This window comes from Plecotus auritus, assembly GCF_963455305.1.
Source record: "Plecotus auritus genome assembly, chromosome: 8".
Lineage (NCBI taxonomy): Eukaryota > Metazoa > Chordata > Mammalia > Chiroptera > Vespertilionidae > Plecotus > Plecotus auritus.
Window position 1 is genome coordinate 143,961,597 of NC_137782.1, and position 19,707 is coordinate 143,981,303.

General features: G+C 42.8%; 1 protein-coding gene across 1 annotated transcript; it reads left to right on the forward strand.

Annotated features, from left to right (window-relative positions):
- Positions 1-17,440: 17,440 nt before the first annotated feature.
- On the forward strand, positions 17,441-17,959 carry LOC308255672 (large ribosomal subunit protein bL17m-like; the record flags this gene model as incomplete). The annotated part of the gene is made up of 1 exon (XM_080683450.1): positions 17,441-17,959. The coding sequence occupies one exon, from the start codon at positions 17,441-17,443 to the stop codon at positions 17,957-17,959; it is 519 nt and encodes a 172-aa protein (XP_080539576.1).
- Positions 17,960-19,707: the final 1,748 nt, after the last annotated feature.

Sequence of the window (19,707 nt, forward strand, 5' to 3'; positions counted from 1 at the left end):
TTCTCTCCGCCTCTAACCTCTGCTCCGAGCCGGTGCCGCCACGGGCGAGCGAAATCCTCTGCCTGCCCTCCCCTCCCCGCCTCCCGCACCCGAGGTTGGGCTTCGTCACTGGACGCAGTGGAGACAGGTTCCTCGTTTAGCCCGGGCTCAGGAGGCGGGGCCACAGAGCCGCTTTCGGGAACCCTGGCGGTGGGTTACTAGGCTGGATCGCCGCACTTGGAAACCGCGGAGATGCACCAGGGCTCTGGGGCCGCCCCCTCCCTCTCCCGGCTCAGGTTGCCCTCTTCCCCGATGCATTCTGGGAAGTGTAGTCCCCTGAACGCCAGCTCAGTCAGGGAGCTCGCGCAGCCAGGCCACAAGTCCCAGGATTCCTCGCGCCCAGAGGGGGCTGCAGAGAGGCCGCTACCGGCGTCCTTGGCACCTGCGGTTCTCCCGCTGAGCAGAGGCAGCCGCACCTGGGGGGACTCCTTGCCAGCGCTCAGCGTTCCTTGCTGACAGAGGTGGCCTGCCCGCGTGCGTTTGCATCTATGGAAAAGAACAATGGCGTTGGAATAGAGACAATCTCTACGGCCCACCTCTAGAGTTTTCTTCTGCACCAATCCCTGAGGGTTACCATAGACGATTCAAGCCCAAATTTATTTCCCATTTCAGTTTTCCTTTTCATTCAGATGGGTTTTGTTCTGTTAAACTGCAGGTCTGCCAGGTTTAAAGAAAATGCTATGTAAGAACCAGCGCCTTCCCATGAGCCACCTTCTAAGTTAGAGGACTTGGGTATCTATATATATAAAACCCTAATATGCAAATAGACCAAACAACTGGTCGCTATGACATGCGCTGACCACCAGGGGGCACACACGGAACATGGCGGGCGTCAGCAGCAGGCAGCAGATCACGGAACATGGCAGCACCGGCCGCAACGGGATGGTGGAGCAGGTGAGCAGGGGTGCCAGACCAAGGCAAGGCGCCGATTGCTGTCATCAGGGCGAACCTCTGGTGGTTACTGAAAATTCTTTTCTCTCACACCATGGTCCCGCCCGGCGCTTGCACCTGCTGCCAGCGCCGGCCCCACTCGCACCCCAGTCGTTCAGTGCCGTTAGCGGGTGCGAGCTGCAGCTGCTGGCCCAGTGGCTTCTCCACCTCCCCCTGCTCCTGAGGGGCAATTGGGGGAAGCAGCCACCACTCTCAGCCGCTGCTGGCGCCCATCCCAGTCGCTCCGCACCATTAGCGGGTGTGAGTGGGTCCAGCACCCTCAGCGCGTGGGGGCAGCGATGGCGGGAGTGGGGCTGCTGGCGGGGGCGCGGAGGATGGACTGAGACCTGCCCCTGTGCTCACCGCAGCCTCACAGCCCACAGTTCCTTTCAAGGTGCACAAATTCATGCACTGGGCCCCTAGTTTAAGGATAACTAGATTTTGTAAGTGGGAAGGTGTTAAAGCCATGAACCACCAACCTTGGCCCTAAGACACGAAAGCCTGGACATTTTTCCTACTCGGAGTGAACTATGAATTCCACTGTATTGTGGAAGTAGGCTGTTTTCAAATGTGGCCACTTCAAAATCCCTGTGACACAAAGACTGCAAAAAGGATGATAGAAGGGGCATTTGGAGTGTGTCCTTTCCCTTTCCCTTCTCTCAGTGTAAGCGCTTACTCCGTTCTTCAACTCCCCCAAGCTTCCAATACAGCTCTCCAAGTGGTAGAAAAGCCTGAGGAAGATTAGAAGTGCCAGGGTATGGATGAGCAGTTGCTGCCTGCAGCAGTGAAGAGGGTGTGAACTGGTCTCATCCTTCTTTTTAAGGAAACAGGAATCTACAAATACGTGAGGTGGCACTGAGCTAGCCAATAAGCACACTGCAACAACAACAAACAAACAGAAAACATGCCCTGAAAAAGATTTGAGACATAAGCAAAAATATAGATGATCAATAATGCCATGCCAGCCCAGCCTGCATGGCTCAGTGATTGAACATCAACCCAGGAACCAAGAGACCACCGGTTCAATTCCTGGTCAGGGCACATGCCCCAGTTGCGGGCTCAATCCCCAGTAGGGGCATGCAGGAGGCAGCCATGTCTCTCATTGATGTTTCTATCTCTCTATCCCTCTCCCTTTCTCTCTCTCTAAAAAATCAATAAAAATGTATTTCTTAAAAAATAATAATAATAATGCCATGCCATAAGGCAGTGCCAATGAGTTACATAGAGACAACAAATTCTAAATAAAAAATCAGCAGTGGAGAGCTTTTCATAAGAAGTCAGGAAAGACTGCATGGAGCAAAGAGGAAATAAAGATTTGAGATAAGTAAAGATAAATTGAAAGAGTGTCCCACAACAGTCTACGGGATAAAAGAGTAGGTGCAGGAAAGCATTTAGACACTGAATAGAATCGGTGCAAGAGAGAATTCATGTAAGATAAGAAGACATAAGCCTGAGATGTGAGACTGTGGTTAGAGATGAACCTAGAGATTTGTACTATATCCTTAAAACAATGAAGAGCCACTTAATTGGTGTGTGTCTTTTTAAAGAGGGTAATCACAAAAACACTAGCAGTAGAAGCATAAGTAAGGTATTAGAACCTTACAGTCTCTGTGCTTGAGGTATTAATCAGAGGTAGTGGCCATGGTCCAGAGAGGAAAGGAAATTCTCCTGAGAAAACGTGAAAGTATCTGAAAGGAGTCTCCTAAACAAATGAGATGGATGTAACGTGACATGTTCATTTTCTCAGTTATCCTATGTAATAAAAGGCTAATATGCAAATCAACCGGATGGTGGGACAACTGGTTGCTATGATGTGCACTGACCACCAGAGAGCAGATGCTCAATGCAGGAGCTGCCCCCTGGTGGTCAGTGCGCTCCCACAGGGGGAACGCCGCTCAGCCAGTAGCTGGGCTCCCAGCTGGCGAGCACAGCAGCAGTGGTGGGAGCCTCTCCCGGTTCCGCTGCAGCACTAAAGATGTCTGACTGCCGGGGAGCAGGTCTAAGCCATCAGTTGGACATCCCCTGAGGGCTCCTGGACAGCGAGAGGGCACAGGCCGGGCTGAGGGATCCCCACCCCCCAGAGCACAAATTTCATGCACCGGGCCTTTGGTCTTTAATATAACTAATGCTACACCAGGTTGTCCTTTTAGTTAAATGAGCTGGAGGAATAAGTTCTGGGCCTGCCACTTACAGTGTTACCTTAGGCAAATCACTAAACCTCTGATCTTAGTCCACTCATTCAATAAAGTATAACAATCCTCACCCGCATAGTTGTGAGAATGAAACAGAATATATGTGTGCAAAGAGTTAATTTGCAAAGCATTATACAAATGTATTACCAAATGGCGGTATATACTAACTTCTGTTTGAAGAAAGTGTAAAGTAAGACTTGATAATACACTTTGGAAATAAGCAATCTAGACAAGCAAGAGTAAAACTCATAACACTATGTTAATTTATGGTATGCAAATTATATCTCAATAAAGCCATTAAAAGTAACAAAGTTTGACTCATTTTACTTGGCTGCTGCATGTTGATTTCCTATATATTATCATACTAATCACTTCTTTCTATTTGATTCCTTACATGACAGTCATTTTTAGAGCAGAAGTTATTTCTTATTCATGGAAGGAAAGATTAATTTTTAAATTAAACTTCATGGTTTTAGTCTATCATACAGAAGCTATCCTAAGTTTAATGTTTTTATAGGAATACTCACCACTTTGGGTAAACTATACCAGTCACATTGGAAGATATAAAATGCTAGGACTAAAGGGAATGGGCAAGTATCAGTCATTTGTGGAGAAAAGGACTTTTAAAGTGTTTTTCCCCATCTCCTGTCAAACATTTTTAACAAAGGATAAAGAGGCTCTATCTATTGAGCTGTAGTAGACACAACAGTCTAAGAGAAGATCAAAAACAATGAAAAGTTTCCATGATTTTTTTTTATTGAAGATAGAGTTCCTCTATATTCTCTACTCAATAAAGATAAAAATAATCAGGTCAGATACGTAAGAAAAGGCCTCTTTAACCCACGTTTGAAAAGAACCCACTCTGAAAAGCACCCCTAGATACCAGAGAGCCTGTCTTTCAGGTGTAACCGCTATGACTCTATATAAAGTCTAGTTTACCTGAAGACCAACTTGCAGTGTACAGGCATCTCCAACTTCAGCACTTCATTTGACACTTCCTAATCCAAACATTAGCCCTGGTAATAATTCTTTTTTTGTGCTCCTGGTAATAATTCTGTCACAGTGTGGCTTATAATAAAGCCCCTATTCAAACTCTTAAATGAGGTCTCTAATCTCAAAGAGAGAGTATGAAAATCAGTCATATAGCTAACAACATGTTGCTTTCAATACATTTTAAATGTTTTCAGTCAATTACAATAGGGGTAACATCTAGTTGTTAGATCTGGATCACTGAAATCTGACATCATTACAGATTCTTCCTAAGTGGACCCTGAAGGCAGATCAATGTGCCTTCTCTAAAATTTTTGCAGTGTTTCCTAGTAAGAGCAATGGGAGGTTCCTATAGAAGATATTAATTTGTGTTTTAAAACATTAAATATATGTGTAGATCTCATGGTAGGTAGGTTCCTGTAATAATAACAATAATTGTTATTACTACTTCTTAATTTTTAGTAGTTTTGTGTTACCTTCAGATATACTTTCTAGAACATTGTTCAGGCTTAGGATTGTAATAATCTCCCCCTAAGAATCACAGGATTCTAGAGCTGGAAAGTATCTTGGAGATCTTAATTTTACTACTAAAGGAGGCTCAGGTGATGCCAAGAACGAATAAAGTCCATAACAACAACTTTATCAAGTGCTTGTATAGTCAAATAGACGATTCCTGAGTTCCACTGTGGGGAGGGATTCATAGTGCTGCACAGAAAGTGTCATGGAAGGGTGTGATGGGGAAACCCTTTCAGTTCAGAAGAAGAAATTCTGGAGCCAGTCTGCCCAAAGTGTAATCCTTACTCTGCCACTTAGTAGTCTTTTGGCCTCAGCTTCCTCATCTGTTAAATGGTACCTATCTCATAGACTTGTTGTAAAGATTGAATAAATCAAATACATAGAAAGTAATCCAGGGCCCCATATGGATTTTCCTTTTTCTTATAGAGCAAAGATTTTGTAGGATCATGGGGACATGCCCACCCAGGACACATCACTCTCTCCTCCCCTTTGGGCCATCCATGTATCTGAGGCCCTGAAATTACCTGCACAAATGGGCCTGGCTGTCTTCTGGCTGCTTGTGGGAGTGTACTCTCCTAGGTCAGAGGATGACCTTAAGGGCCAGCAATTTGTGAAGTGGGAGGGCATGTACTTGGCTGTGTGGGCCAAGTGTCCACAAACGTGTGTGCAAAGCCCCTCGTGGTGTGGACACAGTAGGAGGTGGGAGGAAAGGAAGCAGCCTGGAGGCAGTGGGGGCCACTTCTCACACTGACACATTCGGGCATGGAACTCAAGGGAATCTAAGAATTCTACATGCGAACCTGTTCCTCCAGGTTGTTGAGAAGGCACATTTGACAAGGTAAGAGGAAAGAACATTGTATGTATGTATGTATTTAATAAAATTATTTTATTTTTAATTAAATCTTTATTATTGAAGGTATTACAGATGTCCCCCTATTTCCCCCATTGACCTCTTCTAGCCTGCCCTGGCCCCCCGCCCCAGGCCTCCACCACCCTATTGTCTGTGTCCATGGGTTATGCATAGTATTTAAGAGACAGTTTGTTCAATATCTAACGTTTAAGTGTGTAGACATATGGAATGGCCTCCTTTATGGAATACTTTAGTATTCCTGCCCTGCCCCCACCAGTATGAGGGGTAAGCCGGGTGCCTTGCATTCAATAGTAAGCATTCAATACATCATGATTATCAGTGACCATGATTATCAGTCATTACTATAAGAAAGTGGCTCTTCTCACAAAAGATAGCAAAATGAAATCTTTCCTTTCCCCCACTGAGCAGAGAACACAGCCTGCCAACAGAACCCTGATGAACGAGCACTCAGAGATTTCTAAAGGCCAAACCACTCTTCAGATTAATGAGCATGACGGGAGGTAAGCAAACCCTCTGCAAAGATCAATGAAAGAGATTCCACACTAAACATGAACTCAGCATAAGCATTTGTCAATATGAAGAATAAGAAATCCTCAGGGAGGTCTCTCAGCACAGAGTTGCTCGGGCTAAGAGCCCTTTGGCAAGAGATTAAGGAGAAGAGGAAGCCAGACCTGAGTCGACCAGAGCACGGTTATTATCATGGCTTCGGGGCTAGGTGTTAGCACCAGTTTTTCTTTTCTTTTCTTTTCTTTTTTTTAAAATTGATTTAAGAGAGGAAGGGAGAGGGAGAGAGAGACAGAAACATCAATAATGAGAGACAATCATTGATCAGCTGCCTCCTGTATGCCTCACACTGAGGATTGAGCCCACAACCCAGGCATGTGCGCTGACCTGGAATCAAACCATGACCTCCTGGTTCATAGGTCGATGCTCAACCACCGAGCCACGCCGGCTGGACCATAAGAGTAATTCTAATATTTTCTTTCCAGAACTCAACCAGTCACCTTTCAAGATCCCTCTAGTACCCAAGGGTTTAGGCTGCCCTTGACCAAGTCAAACTTAAACTTAACAGCACGATGTTAATTTTCCTATAAAGTGTGAACATTTTAATATGATATGCTTAAAGGGTAACACTTAAAAAGGTGAGTTGTTCATAATGGAATTTTAGGCCCTGTGAAAATCAAGGGACTTTTTATAAAAATAAAAAAATCCTGGAAACTGACTTGCCTTGGAGAAATCTCATTTCACTCATCGATAAAACAAAGGTATCTGCACAGTTATATAGCAACGGTTGATTAGTTATAGGACACAAGATTTAATCCATGTGGCAAGTGTTTGCTGAGTGCCTATGATGGGCCAGAAACTGGGTGTTTTTACTGGGGACAGGGTCCTGCCGGCAAAAGCTAAGTATGTTCCAAAGGAACCAGAGAGGGCTCCACACCAACAGAAATAGCCTTAGAAAGATGCAGTTTGTCCTTTCCTCCTTGAACACAAACCTTTAGAAAGCAAGGGCTGTAGTTAAAGGTGTATTTTACAAAAAAAAAAAAAAAAAAAAAACACCCAAAAATTCAATACATTAAAATGTGATGAAGAACCCAAATTTTCTTTTAAAATGTAAGACTCATAATATGTACACTTCTTTCTCTAACCTGGGGTCTAGTCTTTAGAGCCTCCTGAAATACTGGGATGTTTCAAAGTGTACTATGAAATTTGTTTTTTAATTCTGCATTTATCACTTTGTACATAATAAATAGGTTGAATCATGACGGTGCTAAAATTGACAGCCCAAGGAGATTTTTATATCTCTTCCACAAGAGGGCGACATAGGACTGTGTCTTTAAAACGGGATTTTGGTTTGTGTCCCAAGGGATCAACCTATACAGAAATGATTTCCTTACTAAATCTAAAAGGAAAAAAAGTATAAATAAATGATATTTACAGGATTAGATTTTTTCTAGTCTCCTGTCAGTTTCAAGGGTATTTGGATAGCTGGTTTGCTTTGTAAAATTAGCAATAGAAAAAACAGTTGAGTAGAAAGAAGAAAATGGGTGTTGCAGATAGATATTGAGCTGAATATGTCAACCACCCTTCAAGTTCCTTTCTTTGGTTGCTACAGTAACTCCCAGGTTTATTCACCCCAGACCTTATTTAACACAGCTCTGAAATTAGTAGGATATTGGATCTGCAGTCAGATTACTTGGTTCAAATCCCACCTCCACCATTTACTAAACATGTGACTCAACACGTGATTTAATACTATGGCTGTCTCAGTTTCCCCAATTGTAAAATGGGGATGATGATTAACTGAGAATAAGCATGTAAAACATTTAGCACAGTTCCTGGCACTCACTGCACATTCAATAAATTTGCAGTCATCACCAAATCACCACTATGGCCTTGACTATGCTTTCTAGACAGACTCATCAGAAACTTATTTCACCCTATTATATGAAGAAGCATGATTCTCAGTATTGGCCAATCCCAGACAAGAGAACAAATACTTTTAGGGCTATACAGTCTGATATAATTTGAATATCTTTAACTCATTGCTAAAATGTCAAATTGTTCAGTTTTTTATTCAGTCAAATTATGTGATTGATGACTCATTCTATTCTGTTTGCCATTTGGAATCTTTATAGTTTTCACTTTCACTAAAAAGTACATAAAGCAAAATTATGCAGGACACATTTTTACCACCTATTTCTTCTTTTAAATAGATTTTTACATACCCAATCCATGTTTCTATTTCAGCATTTACTCTAATTATTTTTTAAAAAAAGAGAGAGAGACTAAAGCAAGCACCATTTCCAAATTATACAACCTTAATTAGCAAGTTCAGCCTACTTGCATTGCAGGAGATGCTGGTTTTATTTTACTACTATCCTCCTCTGCCTTTCCTTCTTGATATGGCTAATTATCAGGATTGAAGCAGTTCTTTCAACATCCATCCTTTCCATGTCATTGATTTTTTTAATTGTCAAAATAATGTTCCATATTAACAACCAATCTGCCTGTTCCCAGCTGGTCGAGATTAAGTTAGTCTGTTGATTTGGTTGTTTTGGTTTTGTTTTTCCTTCTAAACTGTCCAATTTTCTTGCTAGCATCTCTTAGCTAATGAATTATTTAACCTCTACACAGAGTAGTCTTTTGAATTTGAAAGCTTTGCTTTTGATGGAATCATTTCTCATTTCAGTCTACTTACTCTCAATGGGACTCAAGCCCTTGGTAGCAATGAGGGTTGGCACTGTACCACCCACCCACACCCAACGTCCCCCTGCCTCAGCCTGCTGGCAGCACCTGCAGAGAAGTCCGAGGCCACAAGCAGAGATCCTCCTAAGAACCCTGGGCAAGGAGACTCAAAAGGACCCATCAATATAGGAGAGCTTGTTTCCCGTGAGCTGGATAAGCTGATACTTTCTTTTTTTTTTATTTTTCTTTTCTTTTTTTTAAGTATTTTTATTGATTTTAGAGAGAGAAAGGGAGAGGGAGAGAGAAAAGCATTAATCAGCAGCCTCCTTCATGCCTACTCCTGGGGATTGAGCCCACAACCTGGATATGTGCCCTGACTGGGAATCAAACCAGCAACCCTTTGGTGTATGGGCCGACGCTCAAGCAACTGAACCACACCAGCCAGGGCAAGCAGATACTTTCTAAAATTATACTGCAGTTTACACGTTTTACCTTTGTAATCAATGTGACTCAGCTGCACGCTGAGATTTGTGAGAGCTGTTTTTGGAAATTAGAGAAACTTCACCTGTGTGACCTCTGGCACTTATTTTAATGTTTCACTTGCTTACTAGTAACGTTGTCAGAGGGAAGTAAGCCCATCCTTTCAAACAAAATATTAGAGGAAAAACACAGTGTGGTGGTTACTTTGGTACCAATGAAACACACTTCCCAGAATTCATGCCCGTGAGGCTGGTCTTGGCCATGTGACTTGCTTTGACCAATGGGACATTAGCAAGTGTGGTGAAAGCAGAGGCTTAATAAGCACTTGCATGTGGGGGTGTGGCCTCTTGAAATGCTTACCGGTAATTCCTCGGAAGGGTGAAAGGCCCAGTGGAAGGAGACCCTGGAAGCCATTTGGCCGTGCCAGCTCCAGCCAAGCTACCTACGAAATGCAACAGCGTGAGTGGCCTCAGGCACACGGCATGGAGCAGACTGAGACAGCCGAATGAATAATGAGAAATAATACATCGTTGTATAGCTACTTTGTTTGGGGCTGGCTTGTTACACAGCAATTGGCTTCTTGAGGATTTATCACCTAGTGCTGCTATGGAGATACCCATATTACCTTCCTTTCATCTCAGCCAAGAAATGAGGTCCTTCTTTGTCCTCATCATTGCAAGTCTCCTCCAGATACACATGGTTCTCTTTGTTTTATCCCAGGAGCCAACCTGGTCCACAGAGCTGCCAGTGATGGGAGCAGCCACCTGCCCACGCCCCTGACTGCAAGGATGCAGGGAGACGGTAGCAGGGCGCTCTCCTCCAGTGAAGAAGACCTGCGGGGAGGGCAGGGGATAAAAACACTGAGAGGACTTTTAGGCGGGGGCAGAAGCGGGAGGGAAACTGAGAAAGCCTGGGTATGGACTGATAGGTGTCCTAAGGGTAAAATAAGGGGCTGTTGTAATCCATCCTCTGTACTCTATGTTTGCTTCCACATCTAAAGTCAGACTTTCCCCGGTAATGGCTGAAACTGCCTGCCTTCCAGCTGTTGAAGGCCTGGTGGAGAAGTTACCCAACGCGGAGAAGTTACCCAACGCGGGATCACCATCCTTGGACAACGGGGAAGAGAAAGGACCCTAAGACGTGAACAGCTGAATGTATTTGAAACTCTCATTTCTCAGTCAAGACCGGCGAGCAAAAAGTCAGGATGGAGCAGTTGAGCGGAGGATGACTGTTGAGTGGCACACATTCACTAGCAGGGATACTTCCACAGAGCATTGCCAGGAAAGTGCTGGGAGTTTCAGAGCGATTCAGTATAGCTAGTGAAGACTAAGAAAATGATCTGTGCCCTGAGAAGCAGCAGGAGGATGACAGAAAAGGATCTTTTTTTTTTTTTTTTTTTTTTTTTACAATAGTGAAGTAAAACTAAAGTGGGTTAAGAGTGGTGATAAAGGACCCCTACCCTGAAAATAAGTGTCAGATGTAAGTGGCACACCTCTCTGAGAAGCCCTCAGGCCAACACAGCCTAGTGTCTGGAAGGGAGAGGAAACCAGTATTCAATAGCTTTTCTTCTCTATGCATTCTGAACCAACAGCGCCCTCCTCCCTGCCCCCTGCCCCCTGCCCCTTGCCCCACTCCCCCTTCTCCTAGATGGCTGTTCTCTCTGTGGCTTGCTCTGGAATAAAATTAGGATGAACTGTCATTCCCCTTTACCTGGGGAGAAATTAATTCAAATCGAAGTCCTGTCCTCACATACCTGTTCTTCCTCCAAGCTATGAGCAAATGCTGACCACAGTGCATTTGGGGAGGCACAGGCCCCACTGCCTCGGGCTAGGGCTTTGCTTGCTTTGCTCACCAGAGAGCATGATGGCGCATGGCACCATGAGACACACAATAAATGCACTAAATGAAGGCACGTGCCATACTGTATTTTTGGCCTTGTATCTGCTCATTCCTACTGCTCCCCAGGACCTCCTGTCTTCCAGAACACTGTTTCAAACCTGGGATGCTGAAGCTGCCCCACCCCTCTACCGGAGACAGAGCCCGTTGAAATCGGGGGTGGGGGGAAATATGGGTTTGATCAATTTTAGACTTTCATTTATTTGAACTTTAACTCACCAGGGCAAGGTAATTTGATTTCTAAATTAAATTCCTTTGGACTTTGCTGTCTTGGATTTGAACATGCAAATAGGTCTTATCTAGAAACGGTCATTTCTCCCTGGGAATGTCATGAAAGAGGGTTTATATTCACATCTGGGGCTGCTTTGTAATGCATTTTATTTTTGGAGTGTCTTATGTTATCACTTTCTCTTGTTGAAGAACCTTGGGCCCTAGCTGGTTTGGTTCAGTGGATAGAGCATCGGCCTGTGGACCAAAGGGTCCCAGATTCTGTCCCAGTCAAGGGCATGTCTCACAGTTGCAGGCTCAATCCTCAGCCCTGGTCGGGGCACAGGCAGGAAGCAACCAATAGATGTGTTTCTCTCAAATTGATTTCTCTCTGTCTTTCCCTCTCTCTCCCACTCTCTCTAAAAATCCGTGGGAAAATATCCTCAGGTGAGGATTAAAAACAAAAACAAAAAAAAAGAACCTCGGAATATACAATGTGCATGGACTTAAACCAGGTCAGAATGGGGAGTCAATTTCCAGCTCGGTGTAGAGCAAGCATGTCAGACTTGTGGCCAGCGGGCTGTGAGTTTGACATGCTTGGTGTAGCGCAGTGGTCGGCAAACCGCGGTTCGCGAGCCACATGCGGCTCTTTGGCCCCTTGAGTGTGGCTCTTCCACAAAATACCACGTGCGGGCACGCATGTACAGTGCGATTGAAACTTCGTGGCCCATGCGCAGAAGTCGGTTTTCGGCCTGGGCGAGTCTATTTTGAAGAAGTGGTGTTAGAAGAAGTGGGGGTGTCAGTCGGTCGGGCGATGGGAGACGCGGTGCAGGCGGGCCACGGGATACGCAGCACGGGGGAGGCGCGTGCGATTCGTGCACGAGGTGAGTGAGCCAGTCAGCAGTATTGTGCAGTGGTTAGTGCTAGTCGCGTTCGCAAATCACGCGCGGGTGACAAAAGTACCTACTCAAAGCATAAAGTTACCTGTATTTTTCCAACCAGCTGTAATCCATCCTCTGTCATCAATGTAAGAATTGTAATTATTTTGTGTTGGTGGCTTTATTATTATAAAATGAAACTTTTTTTAGGTGCCCTGTTTGACATGGCTACAAAGAAGAAGCAAAGAAAAACGGAAGACGAAAACCGTGAATTTAAAGTTGAATGGACTGAGACTTTCATGTTTATTCAAAACTTAAATGGCCTTCCAACCTGTCTTATTTGTCAGGAAAAATTGGCACATAACAAGAAATCAAATTTGGAGAGACACTTTACAACTAAACACGTGTCATTTAGTACTAAATATCCTGTCGGTGATGCAAGGAAGAAAGCAATTGAGGAACTTCAGAAGAGTCGAGAAAAATCAAGTTCTGTATTTAATTACTGGATGCAATCTTCCAACAATATTAATATTGCAAGTTTTGTGGTTAGTCAAGAGATTACTAAGAGAGGAAAACCATATACAGATGGTGAATACATAAAAAGTTGTTTTATAAAAGCATCCAAAGAGCTATTTTGGGATTTTAAGAACAAAGCAGATATCCTAAAAAAAATTAAAGAGTTACCATTGTCTGCTAAAACAGTGAAAGATAGAACAGTCAAAATGTCTTCGAATATAACCGACCAGCAAGTCGAAGATCTTAAATTGGTTTCAGCTTTATCAATAGCAGTTGGCAAGTCTTGTTACATAAATGATACAGCACAAGTTTCACTTTTTGTACGATTTATTTCATCTACAGGTCCTAAAGAAGAACTTTTAGGATTATTGCCACTCAAAGGTCAAACACGTGGAGAGGATATAGCAAATGCTATAATTGAGTGCATTGAAAAACATCATATTCCACTCGGTAAAATTGTCTCAATTTCAACAGATGGGGCGAAAAGTATGACTAGTGTAAGAAACGGGTTTGTTGCTATTTTGAAAGAAAAAATTAATTACGAGATACTTACCATCATTGCATCATTCATCAAGAAGTGCTTTGTGCGCAGACATTTCCAGAATAAATTTGCAAAGTTATGGAATTGGTGATTAACATTATCAACTCCATTATAGCTAAAGTTCTTGATCATCGCCAATTTAAAGAATTTTTAGTTGAAATGCAGAGTGAGTACGCAAATCTTCTGCTGCATAACAAGGTACGTTGGTTATCAAGAGGAAACGTTTTGAAACGTTTCACTTCCTTATTAACAGAAATTAAAGCATTTCTCCTTGAGAAGGGTGTTCACTATCCAGAACTAACGAACGATCAGTGGATCCAAAAATTTTATTTCATGGTAGACGTTACGTCTCATCTAAATCAGCTTAATCGTAAACTACAGGGGAAAGGAAATACAATTTTTTCGATGTTAGAAGAAGTTATTTCATTCGAAAACAAATTATCTCTTTTTGCTCAAGGTTTTGAAAGAGAAACTTTGATTCACTTTCCAAGCCTGAAACATCGCCAAGAAAATAATTCCGATATTGACATTTGCTATTTCAAAACAACACTTTTAAATATGAGGGAAGCTTTTCTCAACAGGTTTCAGGAATTCAGAAACAGCAAAGCGACGTTAATGCTACTGTAACAGAATTAAATTTTTCTCCCTTTAATATTGACATTGGCAACTTTGAAATGCAATTGCTGGATTTAAAAAACAAAGAATTGTGGAGCTCGAAATTTGAACGTCTTTGTGCTGACATAGAAATATTGGAGAAAAACAAATCTGAACTTAGTTCACAGCACAAGTGGTCTGCTTTGAAAGACCTGGAGAAGGAAGATATGTTGATTTTTAACACCTGGAATAGTATTCCTGACTCTGTTCTTTCCTTATTCGGGTCTACATATTTATGCGAACAATCATTTTCAAGCATGAACCTTATCAAGAGTAAATTGAGAGGTCGTCTTATTGATGAGAACCTGGAATCGTGCCTAAAATTAAAAAACAACAACATACAAACCTGACTTACCCAAACTTTCCAAGGAGATGCAAGGCCATTGTTCACATTAGTGTTTGTCAATCATTGTCATGATTTAATTTTATGGGTATTATAAGGTAAATTGTAAGGAATTTAATTTTATCAATAAATAATATCGTTATTAAGTATGATATCAAGTTTTATTCAACGTACCTATAGTTTAACTAAGACTTAAAACTTTAAGTAAAGTTTATTAAGTTAATTTTAGGGAACGTTGTGGAGTGAAAGAAGATGTAGTGTCGAGGATTGAGAAAGGTATGTTGAGATGGTTTGGACATACAGAGAGGATGAACGAAAGGAGATAGACGAAACAAGTATACAAGACGAGTGTAGATGGGAGAGTTGGAAGGGGTCGACCTCAGTGAACGTACCTCAATCAGATTGAGGACGTTTTTAGCAAAGGCCAGCTTAGGAGTACCCTAATTAAGTTAATAACAATGTACCTACCTATATAGTTTAAGTTTAAAAAATTTGGCTCTCAAAAGAAATTTCAATCCTTGTACTGTTGATATTTGGCTCTGTTGACTAACGAGTTTGCCGACCACTGGTATAGCGTAACCGTGGAGCTTCAAGTGCAGTTCTGACCCATCTCAGAGCCTTCTGCAGTCAAAACCTAAACTATGCAGCAGATTTTGGGAGGCCTGAAGTTTATGCAGTTTGTGGGGGGTGAGGAGTTAAGGAAAAAAGAGCATAACATGATGAATACAAAATCAGATACGGGCCATAAAAGGGGCCTGAGTGGGCGGTCATGAAGCACCAGCATCCTTCGCTTTGTGACGAATCCAGCTCTGCCACCAGCAGTGGTGGAGGACACCCCAAAGAAGCAGTGGCTAGTCCTCCAAGATGGGAGCAGGACCTTCCTGATGGAGCACTAGCTCCCCGAGATGGCCACCCCCTGGCTCATCACAGGCTTAGCAGCTGTTGCAAACTCATCTAAAATGATTCGGTTATTCACAATAATAACTATGGTCTCCCTTGTAACCTACAAAATTATAATGAAAGTAAGCTTTAGATGGAATTCTGCCACCCATATCGATGTCGAGGAGCAAGCGGGCACAAAAGCCTACGACCTGCTCTGGGACCTTGGTGACACCCCAGCTCCATTCTGTGCATGGAAGGTGAACCCGATGCCAACATGACAATATTCTGATGACAGGAAATAGTCAGATTCAGGCACAAGCATCCTCCACTAAATATTTCATGTTTTTTTCTTCTTCTAAGAACAAGGACATTCTCCTACATAAGAACAGTGCCAATATTAAACACAGAAAGTTCATGATCCATTCAAACCTATTATCTAATCCACATTCCATATTCAAATTCCGCCATTGTCTCCATAATGACCTTCACAGCTTTTTTTTTTTTTTTTTTTTTTTTAGTCCAGAATCTATTCCAGGATCACACATTGCATTTAGTCATCAAGTTTCATCTGGAACAGTTTCTCAACCATTTTTTTTTGCCTTTCTTGACCTTGACATTTTAAAGAGTAAAGACCAGCAAGTTTGTATAATATTCCTCATTCTGTCATTGTCTGATGCTTCCTCATGATCAGATTAAGGTTGTGCATTTTTTTGCCGAAACCGGTTTGGCTCAGTGGATAGAGCGTCGGCCTGTGGACTGAAGGGTCCCGGGTTCGATTCCAGTCAGGGGCATGTACCTTGGTTGCGGGCACATCCCCAGTGGGGGGTGTGCAGGAGGCAGCTGATCGATGTTTCTCTCTCATCGATGTTTCTAGCTCTCTATCCCTCTCCCTTCCTCTCTGTAAAAATATCAATTAAAAAAATATATTAAAAAAAAAAAAAAGGTTGTGCATTTTTGGCAGGAATGCTACAGGAAGGATGCTGTGTCATCATTGCATAGCAGGAGGCCCATAATATTGGTTTGCCCAATATTGAGTGGTGCTAATTTTGATGGCTTGGTTAATGGGGCACCCAAGATTCTTAACGATTAAGTTACTACTTTCCTTCTTCATAACTAATAAGCAGCATCCAGAAAGACACTTTGAAACTATATAAATATATGGTTTGTCATGAAACTCACCCAGTATTTTGGGCAACTTAGATGAGTTTCTAATTCCACTATTTCTTTTATTTTTATTGTTGAATTTCTATTATAAGGGAGAATTTTCCCTTCTCCATTAATCAATTAACTAATTAGTTAATATCAGTATGAATTAGAAGATACTATAATTACTCATGCTTATTGAGTGCCTGCCAAGTGTTGGGCTTAGGCAGTTAGGTACAGGGGGTTCAAAACAAAACAGACAAGGGCCTGGGTTCACTTTGTGGTTTTGCTATGAGAGAAAATTAAATAATGTTAACCATACCTGGTATTTAATAAATATTAGATGCTCAATAAAAATCAGGTATTAAAATTCTAATATTGGAAAGAGAACAAGTGATCATTGTTTACTAAATAGTACTAAGAGAACTGACTAGAAATTGGGAAAAATAAAGAAGTTACAGGCATTCCTTGTAAAGAACATCAAAATAAATTTCAGGGAGAAACCAAGATGGCATCATAGGTAAACACCTAAACTGCTGCCTCACACAACAATATGAAAATTACAACTAAAAGACAAAACAGACACCATCCAGAACCACAGGAAAGCTGGCTAAGTGGAAATTCTACAACTAGAAGGAAAGAGAAAAGCACACTGAGACTCAGAGCAGCTGCAAAAGGCTGAGGTACAGAGACGCGCGCACCAAGAGGATGGGCGGCTGAGTGCACAGGCAGCTGAGTGCGTGGCTAGCTTTCTCAAGCAGGAGGGAGACGGAAGCTCCCGACTGCACTGAACTCCAGTTCCAGGCAAGTTTCTGGGAACCCAGACTCATTCGGGGAGACACTGGACTGTCTGACAGTGGGCGAAACTCGAGGGCGGATTTCTCTCAGAGGTGCTTGCAACAATTACCGAGAGACACTGAGACCCAGGGGCCTATTAGGGCAGGGCTGACGGGAAGCCAAGGCTGTCTGCTCAGCCCTGAGACTCCACCCCATCCAAGCTAAACACAGAGGCTTTTGCAAATCTTATCTCATAAGACTGTCTCCAGCACAGAAGTTCTCCCAGTGTAGACACAGCTGATCCTCACAGCCAATTGGCCTGGAGGTCAATTCCTCCCAGTGATACCAACAACAATCAAGGCTTAACTACAAGGGGTTTGGGGAGTTGCGGGTAACATGCGGTTGTCGGTCGCCGCCGCCATCTCCCATGACCGTGTTTATTGCCGCCTGGGCCTTGGTCCCAAGTCCCGCATCCACCTGTTGCAGAATTTGCTTACGGGACTAGTGCGACACGAATGCATCGAGGCGTCCTGGGCGCGCGTGGACGAGATGAGGGGTTACGCTGAGAAGCTCATCGATTATGGAAAGCTGGGAGACACCAACAAAAGAACCATGCGTATGGCTGACTTCTGGCTCACAGAGAAGGACTTGATCCCAAAGCTGTTTCAAGTGCTGGCCCCTTGGTACCAAGGTCAGAATGGGGGCTACACGAGAATGCTACAAATCCCAAATCGGAATAAGCAGGATCGGGCTAAGATGGCAGTGATCAAGTATAAAGGGAACTGCCTCCCACCCCTGCCCCTGCCTCGCAGAGATAGCAACCTTACATTTCTAAACCAGCTACTTTGTGGGCTGCGGCAGGACCAGGAAGCAAGCATCCACAGCTCCCACACACCTCAAACACCAGGGATTTAACTGGAGCCAAAGCGTGTGTAGCCTCATCAGTGCCCATGATCACAGGCCTTTGGATCTCTTCATCTCTAAGAACTGGAGCGAGAGTTGTGAAGCGGACAGTCTTAATGGAGCCCAGACCTGTTGGGTAGCCATATAACCTTCTCTTTGCACAATAGGTAAAATTCTTTGTATGAATATATGTAAACTGATTTTTTTTCTCTCACCTTGGGATTTCTGAGAATGAGAACTATCCAAATGCTGTCTTCATGGGATAGTAAATTCACAGCATATGTTTCTGGCTCTTAAATCCAGGTTTTACTGGGTTACAACAGTTTTGTTTTTCTTAATGCTGGTTTATATGGGGCATCTATAATAATAAAAGTGTAATATGCTAAAAAAAAAAAAAAAGACTTAACTACAATAAGGCTGTGCACACAGTCCACAAAGGGGTGAACCAAGAGTGTCCACATCAGGTAACTGGGGAGGCTGAGCCACTGTGCCCTAGAGTAGCCACCTACCACACAAGGCTACTCTACCAACTCAGGGAAACAGCAAAAATGCAGAGACAAAGAAACAGATCACAAATGAAAGAAATGGAGGAAAGCAAACGACTGGATATAGAGTTTAAAACCACGTTTATAAGGTTTTTTGAGAATTTCCTAGAAAAGGCCAATAAATTTAGCCAGACCCTCGAGGATATGAAAAAGGACCAACTAGAAATTAAACATACACTGACTGAAATAAAAAATAGTATACGGAGACCTAACAGCAGACTAGAGGATCGCAAGAATCAAGTGAAAGATTTGAATTACAAAGAAGCAAAAAACACTCAACCGGAAAAGCAAAAAGAAAAAAGAATCCAAAAATTTGAAGATAATGTAAGGAGCCTCTGGGACAACCTCAAGCATACCAACATCAGAATTATGGGGGTGCCAGAAGAAGAGAAAGAGCAAGAAACTGAAAACCTATTTGAAGAAATAATGACCGAAAACTTCCCCCACCTGGTGAAAGAAATAGACTTAGAAGTCCAGGAAGTGCACAGAACCCCAAACAAAAGGAATCCAAAGAGGACCACACCAAGACACATCATAATTAAAATGCCAAGAACAAAAGACAAAGAGAGGATATTAAAAGCAGCAAGAGAAAAACAGTTAGTTACCTACAAGGGAGCACCCATATGATTGTCAGCGGATTTCTCAACAGAAACTATGCAGGCCAGACGGGAGTGGCAAAAAATATTCAAAGTGATGAATAGCAAGAACCTACAACCAAGATTACTCTACCCAGCAAAGCTATCTCTCAGAATTGAAGGTCAAATAAAGAGCTTCACAGATAAGAAAAAGCTAAAGGAGCTCATCACCACCAAACAAGTATTATATGAAATGCTGAAAGGTACTCTTTAAGAAGAGGAAGAAGAAGAAAAAGGTAAAGATAAAAATTATGAACAACAAATACATGTCTATCAACAAGTGAATCTAAAACTCAAGTAAATAAAAAATCTGATGAACAGAATAAACTGGTGAATATAATAGAATCAGGGGCATAGAAAGGGAGTGGACTGACAATTCTTGGGGGGAAAGGGGTGTGGGGCTGCGGGAAGAGACTGGACAAAAATCGTACACCTATGGATGAAGACAGTGGTGGGGGGTAAGGGCAGAGGGTGGGGTGGGAACCGGGTGGAGGGGAGCTATGGAGGGAAAAAAGAGGAACAATTGTAATAATCTGAACAATAAAGATTTATTAAATTAAAAAAAAATCAGAAGAATTGA